Source organism: Poecilia mexicana, unplaced genomic scaffold, assembly GCF_051168715.1.
Source record: "Poecilia mexicana isolate PSO_F unplaced genomic scaffold, ASM5116871v1 scaffold_8, whole genome shotgun sequence".
NCBI lineage: Eukaryota > Metazoa > Chordata > Actinopteri > Cyprinodontiformes > Poeciliidae > Poecilia > Poecilia mexicana.
Window position 1 is genome coordinate 22,332,728 of NW_028263377.1, and position 19,176 is coordinate 22,351,903.

General features: G+C 35.8%; 2 protein-coding genes across 4 annotated transcripts in view; one reads left to right on the forward strand and one right to left on the reverse strand.

The window, feature by feature from the left end:
- Positions 1-5,517: 5,517 nt before the first annotated feature.
- rpl19 (ribosomal protein L19) lies at positions 5,518-9,220 on the reverse strand. The gene is made up of 6 exons (XM_014992012.2): positions 9,197-9,220; positions 8,752-8,858; positions 6,297-6,419; positions 6,071-6,191; positions 5,842-5,952; positions 5,518-5,712 (listed from the first exon to the last, which is right to left on the reverse strand). Exons 1-6 carry the CDS (start codon positions 9,199-9,201, stop codon positions 5,589-5,591), a joined length of 591 nt encoding a protein of 196 aa, XP_014847498.1. The 5' UTR covers positions 9,202-9,220; the 3' UTR covers positions 5,518-5,588.
- Positions 9,221-13,736: 4,516 nt separating this feature from the next.
- cacnb1 (calcium voltage-gated channel auxiliary subunit beta 1) overlaps positions 13,737-19,176 on the forward strand; it is a 46,198-nt gene continuing 40,758 nt past the window's right edge. For all 3 annotated transcript variants that reach the window (XM_088007701.1, XM_088007700.1, XM_088007702.1), the window contains exon 1: positions 13,737-14,062. In XM_088007701.1, the coding sequence (XP_087863827.1) occupies positions 13,970-14,062 (93 nt within the window). In that variant the 5' untranslated portion in view covers positions 13,737-13,969. The remainder of the gene's footprint in view (positions 14,063-19,176) is intronic.

Below are 19,176 nucleotides of genomic sequence, written 5' to 3' on the forward strand. Positions count from 1 at the left end.
TCAGGAGTTAAAAGATGATACAGTCAAAATAAACTTGCAGAATAAACATGCAGGTCACTATGACCTGGAAAGATTTAAAAAGTATTCATGTGAAAAGCTTTTTTTTTTTGTTTTGGGTCATTTTTCAAATTATGCCACTCCATGCTTTTCAGAATGATATTGGGTGTATCACAGCATTTCCCCGCTTTGTTTGTCAGTCTCTCTTCTGGCACTGTTCCCTGAACCTCACATTCTTAAACAGAGTTTAAACCACACCCCATTACCACTTCTCATAAAAAAATAGTTTTAAAATCATTCAGAAAAGCATTTATAATGAAACAGTTAGTTAAATAAATATATCCTTACATTTCTGTGAAGAGAAAAGAAGCAGGCACAAACCCCAAATGTTAGTTTCTCATTTTATCACTGCAACCCCAAACCTCAGGGGTTTTTTTGGATTGGAATGAAAATAATGAATTTAATTCTTTGACAAATAAAAATCTGAAACATGTGGTGTACAATTGTATTCAGCCCCTCTGATTCAATAGTTGACAGATTCACATTTTTGTTGTAATGTAATAATTTATGTGCCTCAGTAGCTTTTGCAGTCTATTAAATTTCCTTAACTAAATCTCCATTGGAAGTAGAAATGTTCTGTTAGACTTGATCGGAATCGAATGTTACATTCCGATTAGTGATCGGATATATATTTATTCTAAACACAAATAGGAATAATAATAGCTACTATCTACCATTATGTGGCAGTACAGAGTCAGACCGTCTCGAAACACATGCGCGGCACTTTGCAGCAGTGACGGCCGTAAAGCGAAGCAGAACACGGCATTAGCTTAAAGTGTGAGAACCGGGAGAACTGTTGCCAATTTAACGATTTTGTCGCGGTATTTAGCAACTTCTCACACCACTCCAATGACTTTTTTGGGGGGAGGAAGCGACTAGTGATAAATTTAGCAATTTTCTCTCATTTATTGGAGACTTTATCAACAGAACAGGAAAGCACTGATAGTAATGTAGACGAGCAGAAAGGAGACCCACACTCACATTGCAATAGAATTACGCATGCGCAAAGCCGCCAATGATTCCACTCTGGATTATAGTAAACATAATGTAATATAGTTTTTCATGTTGCTCAATTTTTTTTCCTGTGTTAAATTATAAATCAGAGTGATAAAATTGAAAAAATATGACATGTGTTTCATTTTTTAAATGTATTTTCAAAGTATTAAATTGGGACTTGGTATTGGCCAATACTCAAAATCAAAGATTTCGGCCGTTAAGATCTGACCAGGACATTTCTAAACTTTTATTGTGAACCCCAACATTCAAGCAATATTTGTTCTGCTTTTGCTGCTTCTGTTGGTTTTTACAAAATGCCTCTTGTATGGGCTGGAAAGCAGTGGAAAAATTCAAAACAATTGAGCATGTCAGGGAAATTTTAATCTGTATGTCCATGAATGTATTTAGCTTTTAGTAGGGAATTGATGTGTGTCATTCAAACCATGGATTCATGATCTGTTTGCATAAAAAAGCAAACACAGTGGAACACACGCATGATTGCTCCCTTTGTAAATGTACTCGTTGTTCCAGAGTATTTTTAAACTTCTGTTTATTCAGTGTATCTGGAAAACAGATGAACCTTTCTTGTTTTAATTCAGCCACACCTGAAAGTGTTTAAACAGAAATGGCTGGTTGGAGGTCATGCTACAGCATCTCAACGGGGTTGACATCCAGACTTTGACTAGGTCTATTTAATCACTTAATTTATGTTGTGAAACTGCAGGTGCTCTATGGATCATTTCCCAATGCATAACCCAAGATTGCGTTTAATGTTACAAACTGAGATTGGCAGATTAATCCAAACCATAATATTGATACCAAGTTGGTATCAACATTGGATGGATATTAGTTTGGTAAGATTGATACTTTAGTTTCATATTTCCTCTTGAACTTTTATTTTATTTTTCTATTGCAGTTTCTCAGTTCTACCTCAAAACAGGTTTTGTTTTGACTTTGCACTGTATTATTTGGGGAAAAATGGATACAAATCATATTGATATGTCATTGAAGTATTTTGAACATTTGAACAAAAATAATTAAAAGTGAAAACTGCAAAAAGCACCTAAAAATCAAAAGTTTGATGTTATATCAAAAAAAGTACCAGTATCAGCGATGCTGGCCATTTATTTACTTGATATCGGATCAATACGAAAACATGCTGGACATTTTACTTCAGGATTCTCTGGTAGATCAGATACCAGTAATTATGGATAGTGGTCCAGATACTGAAATAGTGAAGTAGTTCCAGACTTGCTTTCTGTTTTTCTAATTGGGGTAATGCCTGATTCAGCTGACCAGCCCTGTGGCATCAAGGATCTGTTCTGGGTCCCATTCGGTGTTGCCAGATTGGGCTGCTTTTGAACACGTTGGCTGGGGGAAAAAAACAGTTTTAGAAAAATATAGGCTGCTTTTCACATCATTTGGCATGTTTTTAGAAAGGTATCAAAGGAAATTTAGCTTGAACCTTTGATCAAAACTTGAGTATGATCCAATAGTGCAAAACATAAACATTTATTTTTTAACTTGCTCCCTCTTTTGGAGGCTTAAACCTAATTGTAAATGTAAAAGTGTTTAATGTGTGTTATATTGATAATGTGTGTTATATTGATTTGCTGGGGTACAATGCTGATCTCAAACTGCCATTTGGTGAAAGGAGGGATACACCATGGATAGGTTACCAGGGCAACAGATGACAACAACATACACTCAGGTCTAAGGGTGATAGAAGAGACCAGTGAACCTTCCTGGCATGTTTTTGGACTGTAGGAGGAAGTCAAAATGTCTGGAGCTTTGGAAGAAATTAGATTCACTTCATTGAATTGAAACCAGACTTTATGGGAAACAGAAGTGGGAGGAAGAACAGGGCTAGGGGCAGTTTTTTTTTTTTTTTTGAGAAGTAAACATTATGGCCTGCATTGTTTGAAACATGTAAATAAGTATTTGGCTGTTTTCCATTGTAAATCATGTGACATTAACATTCACTCCTAATCTGAAATGAGGAACATATCTAACAGTAAGCACCTTGTCAAATTAGCACCCACCTTCTGTGGATGGTAACTGTGTTTGCCTATAAACACAATTTCAACTTTGTCCAACTGTTGAAAAAGTGCATTACACAGGGATGTAGGCAAGTATTGGGGGGAAAGAAACCTGGAAGTACATGAGCAGCATCAGCTATCATTTGATGTTTGTAAGGCACTCACGCAATAAAATGGATGAAAGAGCGAGTCCAGTACAGGGTTATGATAGTTTTGAATTTTCCACTGTAGTTTAGTTTTATTTTGTTGTGACTTTTTTTTTTGACTAACACAGTCCATTTTAATTAGATTTTAGAGCGTGCTTGCAAGTTTCTTATTAGTTAAATATTGTTTTTATTAGCAGTTTTTAGTTGTTTCATACTAATTCATAAAGGTCAAAGTATTGTATCATAATTATGTATAGAAAATACCAATGTATTCAGTCATTGTTGAACTGGCATTTTCAAAATGCTAATAAATAGATTCATAAATACAAAAACAAAGGATCTTTATGTCTATAATTTCAGTACGTTTAGTTTTTCAAATTAATTACCATTTTTATTCATTCCAGTTTTTTTTTTTGTTTTGTTTTTTTTTTCCAATTTCAGTTTTTGTTTTCTTAGTTTTCACCAGATATAAAAACCTCGATTTGGCCCTCTGTCTAGAGAATCAGGGAGTAATTCTCAAGGGGAAATCAAAATAACAGCTACTCTGACAAATGCTTACAACAATTGCATGTTATATCCGTTTACAGGGGGTTATTTTTATTAAAACTGCAACTTTTATTCTCCATTAACCTTGACTGTCTGCCCTCATTCAAATGTGTCTGTTGAACATGAAACAGAAACAAGCAAACAAAAAAATTTGTCTTATCCCTCAATCTCTACTAAAACATAATAAAATGCAAGCTTTGAATACATGCAAATACTGTAGATGTCATTAGTGATTCAGTACCTTGTGTATCTGCATAATGATATGAACATCCTAAATTTGCAAGTAAAACCCCTATATGCTAAAAAATGGCAAATATTAAAGCAAATTACCTGCACATCAAAGCAGGAAACATTGAGCAGGAAGAAGAGAAAGAAATATTTTACTCTTTATAACAGACAATATAATTTTTTTTGGCTTAATAGAAAATATAGATGATATTCTTTTCAAATGTTAGCTGTAATAAAAAAAACGGTGACAATTTTAATTACATTTTAACTTTTTTGATATGCAAAAATAGAAACATGGAACTTTTTATTATTTGTAATGTATATAATCTGTATACATATTTGACGGTACTTGAAAATCGAAGGTGAATATAGTGAAGTAAAATTGACTTTTTGAGCTTTAAATTGTGTTAATATGTTATTACCTCATCAAAATCACACCTGAAGTGTCTCATAGGGCCTTCCCCTCTCAGCTCCTTCAGACTAGCAGCAGCAGGCAGCAATTAGCAAACACCTTTTGGAACCTTGAGTCTGCTGAGCTCATTGTAAAGCCTACTTCTCAGCGACATACTTGTAAAAACAATGTTAAAGGCTTAATGGAGGAACATTGTTGTGATGACTTCCAGAAGGCGGAGTTTCGAAAAGACTAGGAACTTCTTAAAGAGACAGAGACCCAATTTCAAGGCGTTAAATTGCATATTTGATGAATGTATCTTTTTTTATAACTACTCAAGGTAACTCAGTTACTTGATTGTGCTATGAAATGGCTATATGTGCCTGGAAAATATATGCCACTGGTTACCTCTTAATGTAGTTGCTGATGTATTAAAATTACAGGGCAGGAATCTTATGTGGGAAACAACCATGGATGGCAAAAATCTGCAACATTAATGTGTAATATTTGCAGACAGATGGTCGATAAAGTATGATTGCCATCGGATTTCTGATGTTGACTTTGCTTCCTGATATATCTTCTTTGCTCAGTGTGACTCAACTAATTGCAGTTTAGTAAACGCCAGTTAATCAGTCATTGATTGAAATCCACTGGGCTGAAACAAGGAAGCACCCAAAACATGCAGGCCAGTCTGCCTTGAGAACTAGGCTTGAGGACCAGGTTCGCTGCCATACAGGAAGGAGACGGATGGAAGGCACCGTGTACGTGACTCATAAGATATAAATGGAGAATTGTATGTGTTAAGTTCCACTTCTTCCTTTTCTTTTCTCATATGCTGATTTTCTAAATAAAATATCTAAAGACAAATGCGCATTTCTGATTGATTCGGTGCATCGTTCTCTCCCAAAACAAAAAATACATTTTCCTAAACAAAACTGACAATATAAAATGCAAAATGTACACGTTTTGTAAAATTTTGGCTTGATTACAGCACTGAGTATATTCTTTCAGTAAATCACAATTAATGCTTATTTGATAACTAAATTAATTAATTTTAACCTTTCCAGCAGTTTGCTCATTGCATCATGTGGAAGAAAGAACAGGAAACAGCGACTGTCTTTATGTACACTTTTTATTATCAGCACTTGACAGCTGGCACAGTCAGGTGGAGCAAAAAGAACCAGACTACTTCTTGGTCTCCTCCTCCTTGGACAGGCTCTTTATGAACTCCTCCTTCTTGGCCTGGAGGCGCTCCTCTCTGCGCTTGCGAGCCTCCTTCGTCTTGGTACGACGAGCCTCGGCCTGATCGCTGCGCAAAGATCAGAACCACCATCATTTTACTGATTTCTAAATTATTTCTTTGAATTAAAAGTGTTTAAAAATACCACAAACTAGTTAGAGACGATAATATTGTTCCATGTAAATCCTGAATACTTACGCCAGGAGCTTCTTGCGGGCCTTGTCGGCCTTCAGCTTGTGGATGTGCTCCATCAGGATGCGCTTATTCTTGAAAACGTTACCCTTGGCCCTCAGGTAAAGGCTGTGGTACCTGAAGGAAATTCAAAAAGGGTCAAATGAAAAAGCATCAGGATGCAGAAGCTCATATCACATCATCCCAGTCGGCTTAAGACGACAAGCGAAAACGGCTCCAAGTCCCGGAAACCTACATGTGCCTGTCGATTTTTTTGGCCTCCCTGTAGCGACGCAGCAGACGACGCAGGATCCTCATGCGACGCATCCAGCAAAGCTTCTCCGGCATACGGGCGTTGGCTGTACCCTTTCTCTTACCTAAAAATCAACCATAAAAATTTTATTTAAAACCTTTATTTGCCATTTTCTTCAAAAAAAAAAAAAAAAAAATTAAAATAAATAAGAAAACAAGCATCAACGTACCGGTTCCCATGTGCCTTCCCTTGCGGCGTGCCAGCGTGTTCTTGCGGCACCGGGCCCTGGAGTGGACCGTGACAGGTTTCCTGATGATAAGACCATCTTTGACCAGTTTACGAATCTGCTGGCCTGAAAAACAAACAAAACATTTAACAAAAAGGAAAACTGGGAAATTAGAAGTGTGAATTAGGATTGCATCAGATTAAAGATCATTCATGACGATCTCCCTTTGAAAACTTATAGTAAATGCTACAAAATGTCAAGTAACAAATTTTTAAAATGGCTTTCTCAATTTTATTCAAAATTCAATAGTTATTTATTAGTTACTTGTTTAGCATAAATGCTGCCTCGTTCCTTCTGATTTTACTTGGAGGAAGAGGTTTTTTGAAGCTGCTGCTGGTCTTTTTACTGTCTAACTTTTCCATTTCACACTTGTTTGTGTGAAAGCAGCTTGATAAATTTGACTGGCAGCCAATCAGAAAGATGACCATGATGAGACAAGTAAATAACATTTCAATAAATTATTTTTTTTTATTATTTTCTAATAATGTTTGAAAAACAGATTAGATTTTATGGTTAAAAAATATTTATAATTTTTTTACTTTTTTTCCCCCACGCCATACTTAAAGCATTATGAAGATCCTTTAGCCCCCCCTAGTGGCCACCACTTTGAAAAACACTGAGCAGAGGTTAACTGTAGTTTGTGAATTACCTCAGTTTTTGTAACTCAATACCAAAGACAGTGCAACATCCTCCTACATTAAATAAATGCAAGAACACATTTGAACTCAATCAGAGCTGAATTGATTTCTTGGATAATTTGTGTCACTTCCGCTAACTCCTGCAAAGTTGACGTGTGTATGTATGGTAGGTGCTATATTTAGCTATGGAAGGACAGAGAGAACCAAGTCAAATCACCCAGAAAATAACAGAAACAGTCAAAAATGTGGACACATTTTACATTAAACAGGAAAAACATTGTGCAGAACTAGCTTTCCACAAAAGCGTGTGACTGATGTTGCAGCAGCCAAACAGAAAACATCCTCTGTATACATCAAAACTTGTCTGCAGTGTCCGATGGACATTATTCATGTTCGCTTTGCAAAATACATGAACCTAAATGTGTGATAATCTGTCATGCTGCAGATTTACAAGATGGTATCTTCTGGTTGCATGTAACTGATTGTAGTGGCTATCTGGCAGGATATTAGGTAACAGTTTAAGTTTTGACAAAAAAAATAACTATGCAGCTCTTGCTGTAAGAGCAACAAAGATAAAAGCACAGCAACAGAAGAGATTAAGCATTTATTTGTTGCTATGCTTCTGTCTCAAATGAGAAGCTTTGAGGGAATATTTAAATTATTTATAATAGTTGGAATTAAATATGTCAGAGATGAAACTGAAATGGAGGTTTGCATTTTAAGCAATAAAAGGTTATTTAAAAAGAACAATTAGATGGGTTGTTTACTTGAATGCTCCGTTATGTATATTTTTAAGTAGGTTTTTTTTTTTTATTCGACTCTTTATGTAGGATTACGCAATTAATCACCAGAATAATCAATAAAATATTCAATTACTAAAATAATTATTGGCTGGAGCTGCTATTTTCACTCCAGTAGCTTAACTAGAGAATCCTGATTTAATTGTTCCCTAAAGCAGATTTTTTCACACAGTTTGGAGAATTTCCAAGGCTAAAGTAAAGTTAAAACTAATTTCTTTCATTCCCAGTAACGACAAACACAAGGCCCATCACTGATGACTTGGGAAAACTAAACTCAGATTTTAGCTTAACCAAGCTAATGATATGTTAATGTTTAACTGTCTCCATATTAAAGATAATCTGATTTGATATGCGAGTACATGCCCGGACAAGTTCAGACAATAAGAAACTAAAATTATTTAATTTCTGGGCATCACCTTTTGGTTATACTTTAAAATATTTCAAGTAGAATGTTGTTTTCAAGCTTAATGATTTGGACTTTCTGGCAGGATTTACAGCAACAAATCAATCTTGATTGTAAGAAGAAGCGCAAAAACATTGATGACAAGCTCATGATATTTTTGAGAAAGTTTGGATTTGGACAACACTTGAATCTCAGTTTTTAAAAACCTAACCCCCTCTTATTTTCAAATTTACATCCACGATTATGGCATCACATTTTTTCATGGGCAAACTGAACCAACTAACTAAGCTCAACAATTAGCTCAGAAGCTGCTGGAAAGCTTTGCAGAAACATTTATTGGCAAAGACTGTGAGCACAAACGAGGATTTTGACTTCAGTTTTCAAGCGAAGCATAACGACAAATATACAAAATTGAGAGGAATAAATTAAGGACAATGGAACAGTACACGCATTTTGAGCCATTTGCAACCAAGATATAATAAAAACACAAGGATTAATGCAACTGCAAAATTGCTTCTTAAGAATCAGACAGAAAAGAAGATTAAAAAGTAAATTACGGGAGTTGGCGTTAGCGATCTCATTTGTCTCGTTGGGATCTAGCCAGACTTTCTTCTTTCCGCAGCGAAGGACGCTGGAGGCCAGCCTCTTCTGGAGCCTGAGCATGCTGAAACAATAAAACAGGGGTTCAGAACATCATAACCACAGTAGGAATATTTCTCCATGTGTATTTATCTATCCTTTCAACAATAGCACCAGATGCTAGCCACACAGCTAACTCCCAACTACCCGGTGGCTAGCAGGCTGCCAACATGGCCTCCCTGTCGCTACATCGTGTTGCATGAAAACACGTAAATATGTCAAATATAAGCCTGGAATGATGACTGAAACATAAATATGTGACAAGAACAAACTTGGATTTCTTATTTTTGCCAATACGATGTCTATGGGTGTATTTAAACAGTTAAATTGTGACTTTTATCAGGCTATCAGCAGCGGTCCTACCTCATGGCTGCTACTTCAGTAGAAAAAGGAAGGCTTGCGAGGCAGACCGGAAGATACCATTTTCAGAGGAGCGTCCATTTGTTATCATGAAGCAACTTCGTTTTAATCAAAGTAAAACTCAGCTGTTACCACTACACATATTTTAAAGCTCATAAATTATATATCTAAAGATCAAGTACATGTAAATATGAATAAAATAAAGCTACGTTAAAAATTGTGTTTAACTGGCGACCCCCGTCCCTGTCTCATCAAAATATTGGTACGAACCGATGCGTTCGCAATGCATTATGGGTCACTCTGTACCACGTATGTATTCTTCTGTATGAACACCAGAGGGCGCCATTGAAACAAGAATCAACAAGTATATTTACACGGATAGATATTATAAATATGTTCTATTTTTGAGATCATAGGAAAAAGAAAAGACTAATTGCTAATAATATGTGGTAAACATTACAGATTAATTTGTGTTCTTACTTTTTAACCATTAAATGACAAAAAAAATCAACATTCTAATGTTTTGCCACTATTTGCTCAAATGTGTAATTATTTTTTTTTAAAATGCAACATTTGGCTTATTATTTCATATTTATGAAAATTTATTTTCTAAAACAGACATATTGGCTTTAAAAATGATCATGCGTTAAGCATCTGTAAAAGCAAATGACCAAAAAGTCTCAGTTTGGACTGGTGCACTGTAAGATTTACTCTTTAGTTCTTAGAATACAATTAATAAATAAGCAAATTGCATTACAGTAAATTGCTGACTTCCAAGGCCACATTTAAGTCTAAAATATGCAGAAAATATTAAACTATTCAGAGCATTTGAAGAGAGAAAAAAAAGATCTTTTATTTTTTAAGTGTCATCCATTAAGAGGAGGAAGTGAGAACAGTGTGTTGGTGTAGCGGGTGGGTACTTAGAAAGACTCTTGTAAAAATAGCCAACTGATACAGCACAATTTGACTAGCTATCGTTCCATCCTCGACCTTCTGGAGCACCATCCCGTCACCGCATGGAGGCTGCAGGCTTACAGTGTGGGTGCATAAGGACCTCTCTGTGACGTCTTCACCTCCTGCAACTCAGAGAGCAGCGAATGAAACTTTACAGAGGATTCATCAGCAATGTCCAATGCAGCAGAAAAACACAACCAGGAAGCTTTAAAATGTTTTACGATGTGCTGATGACCTGCATTCTGTTCAGAAGAAAGGTCTTTTATGAGTTATTTGGAAGCATCTGAAAATACTTCCTTAATTTAGATTGGTTGTGGTGCATCCGATTTTAAAATCAGCACTTCAAGGTCACATTTAGTTCCCATTAATGATGTGGAATACAGTTAACTGATTCACATTTTTGCAACATTTAGTTAATAAAAAAAGGAATTTTATTTCTCTGAATTTTGATAATACGACCAAAATTAGAGCAAAAATCAGCTTATATATTTTATTTCTACTATCAGAAACTGATCAATTTCATGCTTAATAACCATAAATCTAATTTGATCCCACTTTAATTTAAATTTATCCAATTCAGTGCACTCCAGTTCAGAAATATAATAAGACCTATGTCTAGTTTTGGAAGGTCGTAGCACTACTTCAAGCAGAAGTAAAAAGTAGCCTTACAAGGAATTGCTCAAGAACAACAACAAAAAAAGTCTTTGTTATAACGACTGTTTTCTTTTTTCTTTTTTTTTTAAATACTTAGGCTGCTTTTAGAAGAAGTTAAACCCAAATATTAATTCTGCATAATACGTTCACTTCAAAAAGAAAAATGTACTGTAAACAAAGTTGTGGTAAGATATAGATAGCATGATTTAAAGAATTGCTAACTACATACTTGGTTCGTACCAAATACATGGAAATGACCTGCAATCCGGAGCAGCCCACGAGCAAAAATCAAAATTGTTAAATCATTAAAATTCACAGAACCTTCTAAGAAGAATATAAACAAACTACCAGAAATGTCATTTTGAACTTTGTTTCTCTTTCCCCAGCAGCCAGGACAGCAAAGCCACAGGAACCCACTGAGATATCCGCCTCCAAATCCACTTTAAAAGGATTTGTTGATTCTTTTAAAAAGAGGAAAATTGGTTTTAAGCTTCCTCCCACCAGCTCACCGGACACACAATCTGCAGAAGCAGAAGATATAACGTTGTGGGTGTTCGGTCCATCAGCTCTGATACCGACTGCATGAAGGAACAGTGTCTCTATCACACACATTTTTATCTTAATACTGTTATGTGGGCAGAGTATTAGTCTCCAGAAACAGTCTCATTTATAGGTGTTCATTGTTGTTAGAGTATGCAGCAGATTGATTACTGTTAAACAGCTTTGTGGTTGTACTATTACATTTTTATGAGTTTTTCCTCAATTTCAAAATGCATATTTGTCACAAAGTGGCTTTTATAAGTGTAATATTGCAAACAATTAATTTTTTTTTCAGCTTTGCATCTTGATGTGACATTATTCTCTCATCAAAAACCTACATGGAGTCTTGCATTGATTCTTTCATGCATGCTTGAGAAATCCTTGAATCTCCACGGCAACCATTCAGCTGTGCAAAATTTCTGTGTGGACTTAGCTTCTGCCTCCAGAGCATTTCCCAACTCAGCTCCTTCAGACTAGCCAGCAGCAATTAGCAGACACCACGTAGAACTTTGCATCTCATTATATGAACTACTGAATGTTGTCAAAGGGTTAATAGAAGAGGGCGGCTTTGATGACTTTCTGAAAAAGCAGCAGTTTTTAAAGAGACAGAGGCCCAATTTCAAGGCATTAAATTACAAAGTTAAATTCCTTTAAAATCATATTTGACATATTTAGCAACTGAAGCTAATATAGTTACTTTACTGGTACTATGTGCTTGGAAAATACATGATATCACTGACCCTTTAAAGATAGACAGAAAAAAAACAGACGTGTTGGAAATAAACATTGTTGATAAATAGAAATCAAAAATGAACATCGCAAAATACTTCCTGATGTCGGACTCTTGTCGACTGATGTCATAATTTGTAATATCTGCGTGGAAAATATGTTTTAAGATTATTAAAAACTGCTCACCTCACGGCGCTTTAATGATTTCTTTTGTCATGTGAGGTCAGCATCAGGTCATCCGTGTCCCTGGAGAGAACAATGTGCTCAGTGTAAAACCACACGTTTGTTTCTTCAGATCATAATGTCTCCCTGCTCTAGTTCATAAACTAAAGGAGAAGACGAACATTTTCTGCATCATTACAGCCCTGCAGGACCTCTTGTCTGTGGATTTGTGTGGCCTGGCCTTCATTACACGGAGCTCTGCTGCTCGCTCATCATTCACTCAGTGAAGGTGGAGTCATTTCATCGGGGCGTGGACCACAGCCTCCAGCTGGAGTCTGTTGATCTCTCACAAGCAGCACAAACCTTGTAAAAGCGGACAAAAACACAGAAACACGCCGGTATAGCTGGAGAATGCGTCCTTCAAAATAAAAGCCTTTGGGCTTACCTTAATAATGTGGGAATAAAAACTTTACAGGAAAAAGTGTATTTCACTGTATATGGCTTTATTGTGTAGCACAGCTTGTTGCTACAGGACGTTAGACAAGTTTTAAGCTCCAAAGAAATAATTCTGAAATCTCGTGATACTTTTTTCTTTATGGCAACCAGTTTAGCTATTTAATTCAATGTTGTTGAATAATCTGTCTTCTAGTACATTTTTTTCAGATTGTGTTACTAACTTAGCTACATGCTTTTTATTATTCTAACACAGTTTGTTCAAAACATCCATGTCAAATGTATGCAGAGTTTATTAAGGAAAATATGGAAAATTACTTCTTTGTTTTTCTATATCTGCGACAGACTGGTGACCTGTCCAGGGTGACCCCGCCTCTCGCCCGGAACGTTAGCTGGAGGCAGCAGCAACCCTCCCGACCCCACTAAGGGTGTAAAGAAAATGGATGGATGAATGTTTTTCTATATTTATATTATATGTGGATCTGAAATTCACTATAAATATTATTTTAAACATTTTAAACATGGAAAATATTTGGGATACGACTGTTCGGATTTATTTTGTATTTATTTGTTCATTTATTTCGTTTTTTATTGTTCTTTTTGTAAGGAGTGAATAGTGAACAGAACACCAAACATTACAGAACAAGAGTTTTATTTAATTAATTATTTTTTTATTACTATTATTAATCTAAAATTTTCTGAAATTTTCTAGATAACTTTCGATTTCTTGTTTTTTTCTGAGTTTTTTAAGAAAAAATTTCGAATATTCAAACATAGAAATATTTTTCTAGAAATTTTATGATATTCATTTAAAAAAAAAAATCTAGTATATTTTCGACTTTTTAAAAAAACTTTCGGAGAATTTTTTGGCTGAAATTTAACCCTATTTTTTCTATATATGGCCCTAATTATTGTTAATAATAATAATAATAATAATAATAATAATAATAATAATAATAATAATAATAATAATAATAATAATAATAATAATAATAATACAAGTCGTCTGATTAAAAAAAAAAGTGAAATAAAATAAAACATTTTTTTTCTCCAACCGGATGCGCCCGTGCGTCATTCCGCACACTTGACAGCCGTGTCGGCGCTCAGTGCGCCAGTGTGTAACGCTATAGGCTGGAGGGAGGCAGCTGTTGCCATTATTTTAACCAGCCAGCTCAGATCCATCTCCGAGTTCTCCCCTCCCCTGGACAGAAAGAAAAGATGACTCCGTCCACGCCATCATAAACATACGACAACTGAAAGAGATTCTTTAAAAAGTGAAATCAAATGGTACAGAAAAGTAGTAGTATGTCCCGGACGCCTTCGACCCCAAACCAGGAGATCCCAATGGGCATGATCGACCACCATCCGCACACGCAGGTAAGACCACAGAATGAGAGGGAGGGGAAAGATGATTCAATTATCTGACAAAAAAAAAACAACAACAACTAATAATTCTGATTTATTTTTTACATTTTGGAGTGAGGAATGAGCTGCTTTTTAAATGCGCAAAGCTGTTTCACTTCTGGAGATTAACAGGTTGTTCGGCGCTCCGGTCGCTTGAATCGCCTGTCGCTCATTTAGCATCAATTGAATAAAAAATAAATGACGGAACAATAACATCCGGGTGGTTTTATTTAGGGTGGCAGCTGTGTTGTGTTTTCTTTCCAGTTTTCCCTGTTTTGTTTTTCAAATTATCTTCGAGATGTAAGACCGTGATGTAACGCTTGAGGCTGATTCTGAGGAAAACCACACCTTTGTTTAATTAATCTGTTATACCCCAAACAAACTGCTTATCTGATCAAATGGAAAACACTTGTTGGCATCGGGAACTAAAAGAGAAATGCTCAGCTTCTAAACCCGTTAAATCATAATCTAGGGAGATTAAATCCAGCGTTATTAGAATAATAAAACTTGATCCAGTTTCCTACTATTTTAGTTTCCCTGCCTTTTCAAGGTGTCAGTTTTTAAAGATTTGTGTGTAACGTGGGCATGTTTAGTCATAAGTCTTTAAACTGATGAAAAAATGAGAATATCTAGAACAAACACACCCACGCTGAGCTCAGTCATTGTCTCTCTAGAGAAGAGAGAGGAGAAAAAAACCCACCTCATCAGAGACAACCAGCGCTTCAAACCATGCCAAATCCTGCTCTCTCCACTTTACTCCCACTCTTACCAGCTCCCTCTCATCTCTCTCATCCCCCTCAGCTCCTTCCAGTTCTTCCCTACAAGTGTCCCACTATCGCCATCGCATCACCATCTCACCTCATCATGTCTGTTTTTAGAAATCTGATCTCTATCTGCGGCGTGTGACTGCGGCGAGAAACAGATGGACAACCTTCTTGTCCAGGCAGCAGGGTGTTTGGTCTTATTTTGTCCTTTTAGTGTGTTTTAAGTATGCTCCTCCTATCAATCAAACGGAAAGCGCATGTTGACGTGCAGACGAGAAGCTCCAACATCCTGAGTTTTCTCGGTACTTCTGGAGAGATGGACTGTGGGTCGAGAACTCATGCGAATTCAGAGCTGGAGGGTTCCTTAGATTAAAGATTGTGTCTGCAGGTCTGCGGTTTTAGATCTGAGCAGAATATTGGATTAGGGATTCTGTATAAAAGAGATGAAGCTGCAGAATGTAACTTTTATTTAAAATATATGTTTTTTTAAGTCTGTTAAAACTCTCACAATGTTGTGACAGTAAAATATGAGACAGATAACACGTTCACTCTGAGCTACTCACGCCGTCTGTACTGCTCCCTGTCAAAAACAACCAATCAGAGCCAGGAGGCGGGTCTTAGTGCTGTCAATCAATCTCATAAACATGCTGCAAAATGTCATATTAGTGGAGAAACGACTTACCATTACATGAAACTTGTTTATCTACTGTCATTAGTGGTTAGTCTGAGCAAAGGGGGTGTGAACGGCGCACATATGGAATTGATTGGCAGTGCTAAGACCCGCCTCTTGGCTCTGATTGGTTGTTTCTAATTAGCACTGAGAGCGCTTGGGAAAAGGCAGATGTGCTTGATTTTCTTTTTCTCATATTGTCACGACATAGTGACAGTTTCAAGAAGTATGTAAAAAAAATACATATATATATATATATATATATATATTATTTTTTTTAATTAAAGTTACGTACTGCAGCTTTAAGAGATTTTCCAGTTAGTAGGGGTGCAGTTTTTTGGCTGATCGTTGATTAGCAATCTTTTAAAACCCTGACCTGCTGATTCTGATTTTGGACTTTTTTGTCTAAAAATGTTAAAAAACGGCAAGAAAATCGCTGATTTGGCAACAGTGGGATGTCTAATGCAAATGTGCAGACTCTGTGAGCAGAGTCCTCTATTGCTCTGCTGTGAGCAATAGTCGATTTTTAGACCTTCGGCGAGGCAGATAAGATCGATAAATAAGATCGGTTTCACATGTAAATATCGGCTGTTCTCCCAGAATTAAGAAAATCGTGTTGGGTTTATCGCTGCACCCCTATGCGGGTGTTGCGCTCCCAAACCACCTGCCACCCCGTCCGTCTCTCACACCCTGCTTAATTACACTCCTAATCTGGGAGGATGTTTACCAACAGGAAGCCTCCCCTCCCTACTTCCTGTGGCATTTCTCTGCCCTTTCCTGACATGAACACAGCTACGTTCGGCTCCGGCGGCTTTTCACAGATCATCTGCGCTCCATATTGAGCATCTAACAAAGCATGAGTTAGCTTCTCCCTTTTTTCCCCCCCTCAGATCATAAGTCTAATGACTCCTTCAGCTGTGATATTGCTTCATCTAACATCTTAATTGCTAATATATTTGGTGGCAATGCATCATCTCCTGCTCGACAGGCGTTCAGACACTAATAGGTTGTTGCAACCAAATGTACTTGATGCAATCAAAATCTCATTTTGGCAATGCTAATAACATCCGTTTTAACTGTGAAAATGTTAAATTTTGGTGAAATGTTTACAACTGAGGTGCATTTATCGCTCTTTAACAAGCAGCAGCAGAAAACTGAACTGAAGATTAGTTATTTATTTATTCAGCGCCTGAGCCAGCAGTTTCAATGAGATCTGAAAGGACAATTTATGCGGCTGATAATTTGGAACAAACTGCAAGGTTTGTCATTTATTTACATCTTTTTTTTATTTTATTTTAATAACCTTACCCTTATAATGCACTCAGTCTAAACTGGGAGATGGATGTATACAAATACTTTCCATCCAATTTCAAAAACCTTGAGTCTTTTTTGTTTTATGAACAATATGCAGAAATAACATTTTGGAGATCTACAAAGCTGGTAGTGAGACTCGCTTTTCAGCTTTGATTAGAAGAAACGGTCATTAAAAAAGTATTTACTCTGGTTTGAATACAAATGTAAGACATTTTAGTTTCTAAGAAAGCAGCATACAAATGAAATATGTTGAAGTTACTGATTTTTATTTTGTAAAATGTGAGAAAAGGACATAAAGTGCATAAAATGAAAAGGAAAGGTTGATTTTCTGTCATTTCTCTCCATTTAAGATCTATTGCATCATTAATTAAATCATAGGAAGTCATTTATTAAGACTACAAATAAATATTGTATAACAATAATACACAACACAGGCTAATGAACAGAAACGGCTTCATAAATAGGAAAAATCCAAGACAAACCACAAACTTTAACTAACTAAAATTTAGATTAAAAAAGGAAAATAAGAATCCTCTTGAAATTACTGTTTAAATTTACACCTGAAGATTTGTTTTCACCTATCACTTACACTAAAAGTGCAGGAAAGGGTTTCAATTGGAGAAAATTATATTTTATCTGCACTTTGAAACATTTATATGCAAAAAAAAAAAAACAAGAAAAGTATGAATGAAGGGTAAAACTGAGACAGCTGGAGATACAGGTACCAGCAAAAATAAAAGTTTGAGATAGTTTAGGAACGAGTGGAGCACAGGAAACGCGAGCCTCAAAGTGAAAACACTGAGGCGGGGAAACATTTGGCTGTTGTCTTTTTGTGAAAGCATACAGGCAGCTTTCATTGCCCAGGATTAAATGACTCCACTGCAGTTATTTAAACAGCGCCAGTAATTGGTACTGATGGAAATGTGACACTCACCCCCCACCACCACCTCTTTCTTTTTCCCTTAACAAGCTGAACAACAGCTAAAATGGAGGCAACGAAAGCTTATGGTCGTCTTCTGTTGCATTTGATCATCAATGCTGAAGCTGCTCTAACGATTTGGACAGCAGGAATTAAACCTTGTTTTAAAATAATATCAAAACATTAATCTATAATCTAATATTTTGTGTCTGAGTTTTACATGTCAAAGTTGCAAAAATGCCAAAAAGGTGAAATGACCTCCATTTATAATTTCATCTAGAATAATATTCTGATTCAAATGTCTTTGACGGGATTGTTAAAGATACCAAAAAATGCTCATTGTTTGACATTTTGATGTGAAACAGTTGGTAAAATCTCCTCTTTCAGCGGAATTACAAGAGCAAACATGTCAGCCAGCACAAGCTAATATTACCCGTTTAATTATTAACATCCTATGGATAGTAAGCAGACGGCAAAATATGGGTAACAAAAGATTAAGAAAAAGATTGCAGCCTTGATTTTAATGAACGGATGGTTCAGACTGAAACTGACATGACTATAGCTGTAAAAATTAAACTTTTAGAGAGAATAGAATCTTGTTTAGTCTTCAAAAGAAAACTGAATCCACGTTTATGATGTTAAAAATTTAACTTCTTGTTGAGACAGTCCTGTTTACGTTGTATAAAATGTACTTTTTGTACCCTCACACTGTAAAGATATGTTTTCCAATTAAGTCCAAAAGTGAATGAACATGCTTACATAAATTTTATTTTTGATTTATTTAACGTACAGTGTAAAATCTAGTGCCACATGTTGACATAAATAACAGTTTTGAATAAAAAGAAGTAGTTGGAAGAAAAACATCTTGATTGTTTTACGTCTTCTCTCAAAAATCAATTTGATATAACATCAATCTTTAAACACAAAACAGGCAATGTGTATAAAAATAATAAGATTTTTATATATTTTAACTTTAACAGCACTATTCTGAATCAATATCCTTCATTTTACCTTGATTGAATATGTCTTCTTATTTTCTTAAAAGTAAAGATTGAGGTACTCTCTTATAAAAAGCAAGAGAAAACATGGCATAGCTTTTTTTAAATGAAAAACCAGAACAGGGAAGATGATAGATCAAGTAAACCAAGAGTGTTTCCCTACAAACAAATATGACAATTTCCCTCTTGTAAAATTTTGTGGCTCCTGCATTTTGAAATTTGGTGATTGCATCTTGTGCAATAAATCTATACCCTGTCCTGACAGGTGGTTAAAAATAAAGCTGAAAAAAATAAAACATTAGTGATTTGTCTTTAACTTTCTCATTCAATGCAAAAGTTGGAGCACAGGATTTTTGAAGATTTTCTGCGTAGGTGGACTCTGATATGCTCTATTTTTGCTCTTGAACAAAACAAAGTGCAGT

Bases quoted from the DNA above. Each gene is read 5' to 3' on its own strand.
- rpl19 (XM_014992012.2), bottom strand. The intron at 6,420-8,751 runs GTAATTTACTTT...TTTGTTTTTCAG, and splicing joins GATCGCTAACGCCAACTCCC to GCCAGCAGATTCGTAAACTG. The intron at 5,953-6,070 runs GTAGGTTTCCGG...AATTTCCTTCAG, and splicing joins AAAAAAATCGACAGGCACAT to GTACCACAGCCTTTACCTGA.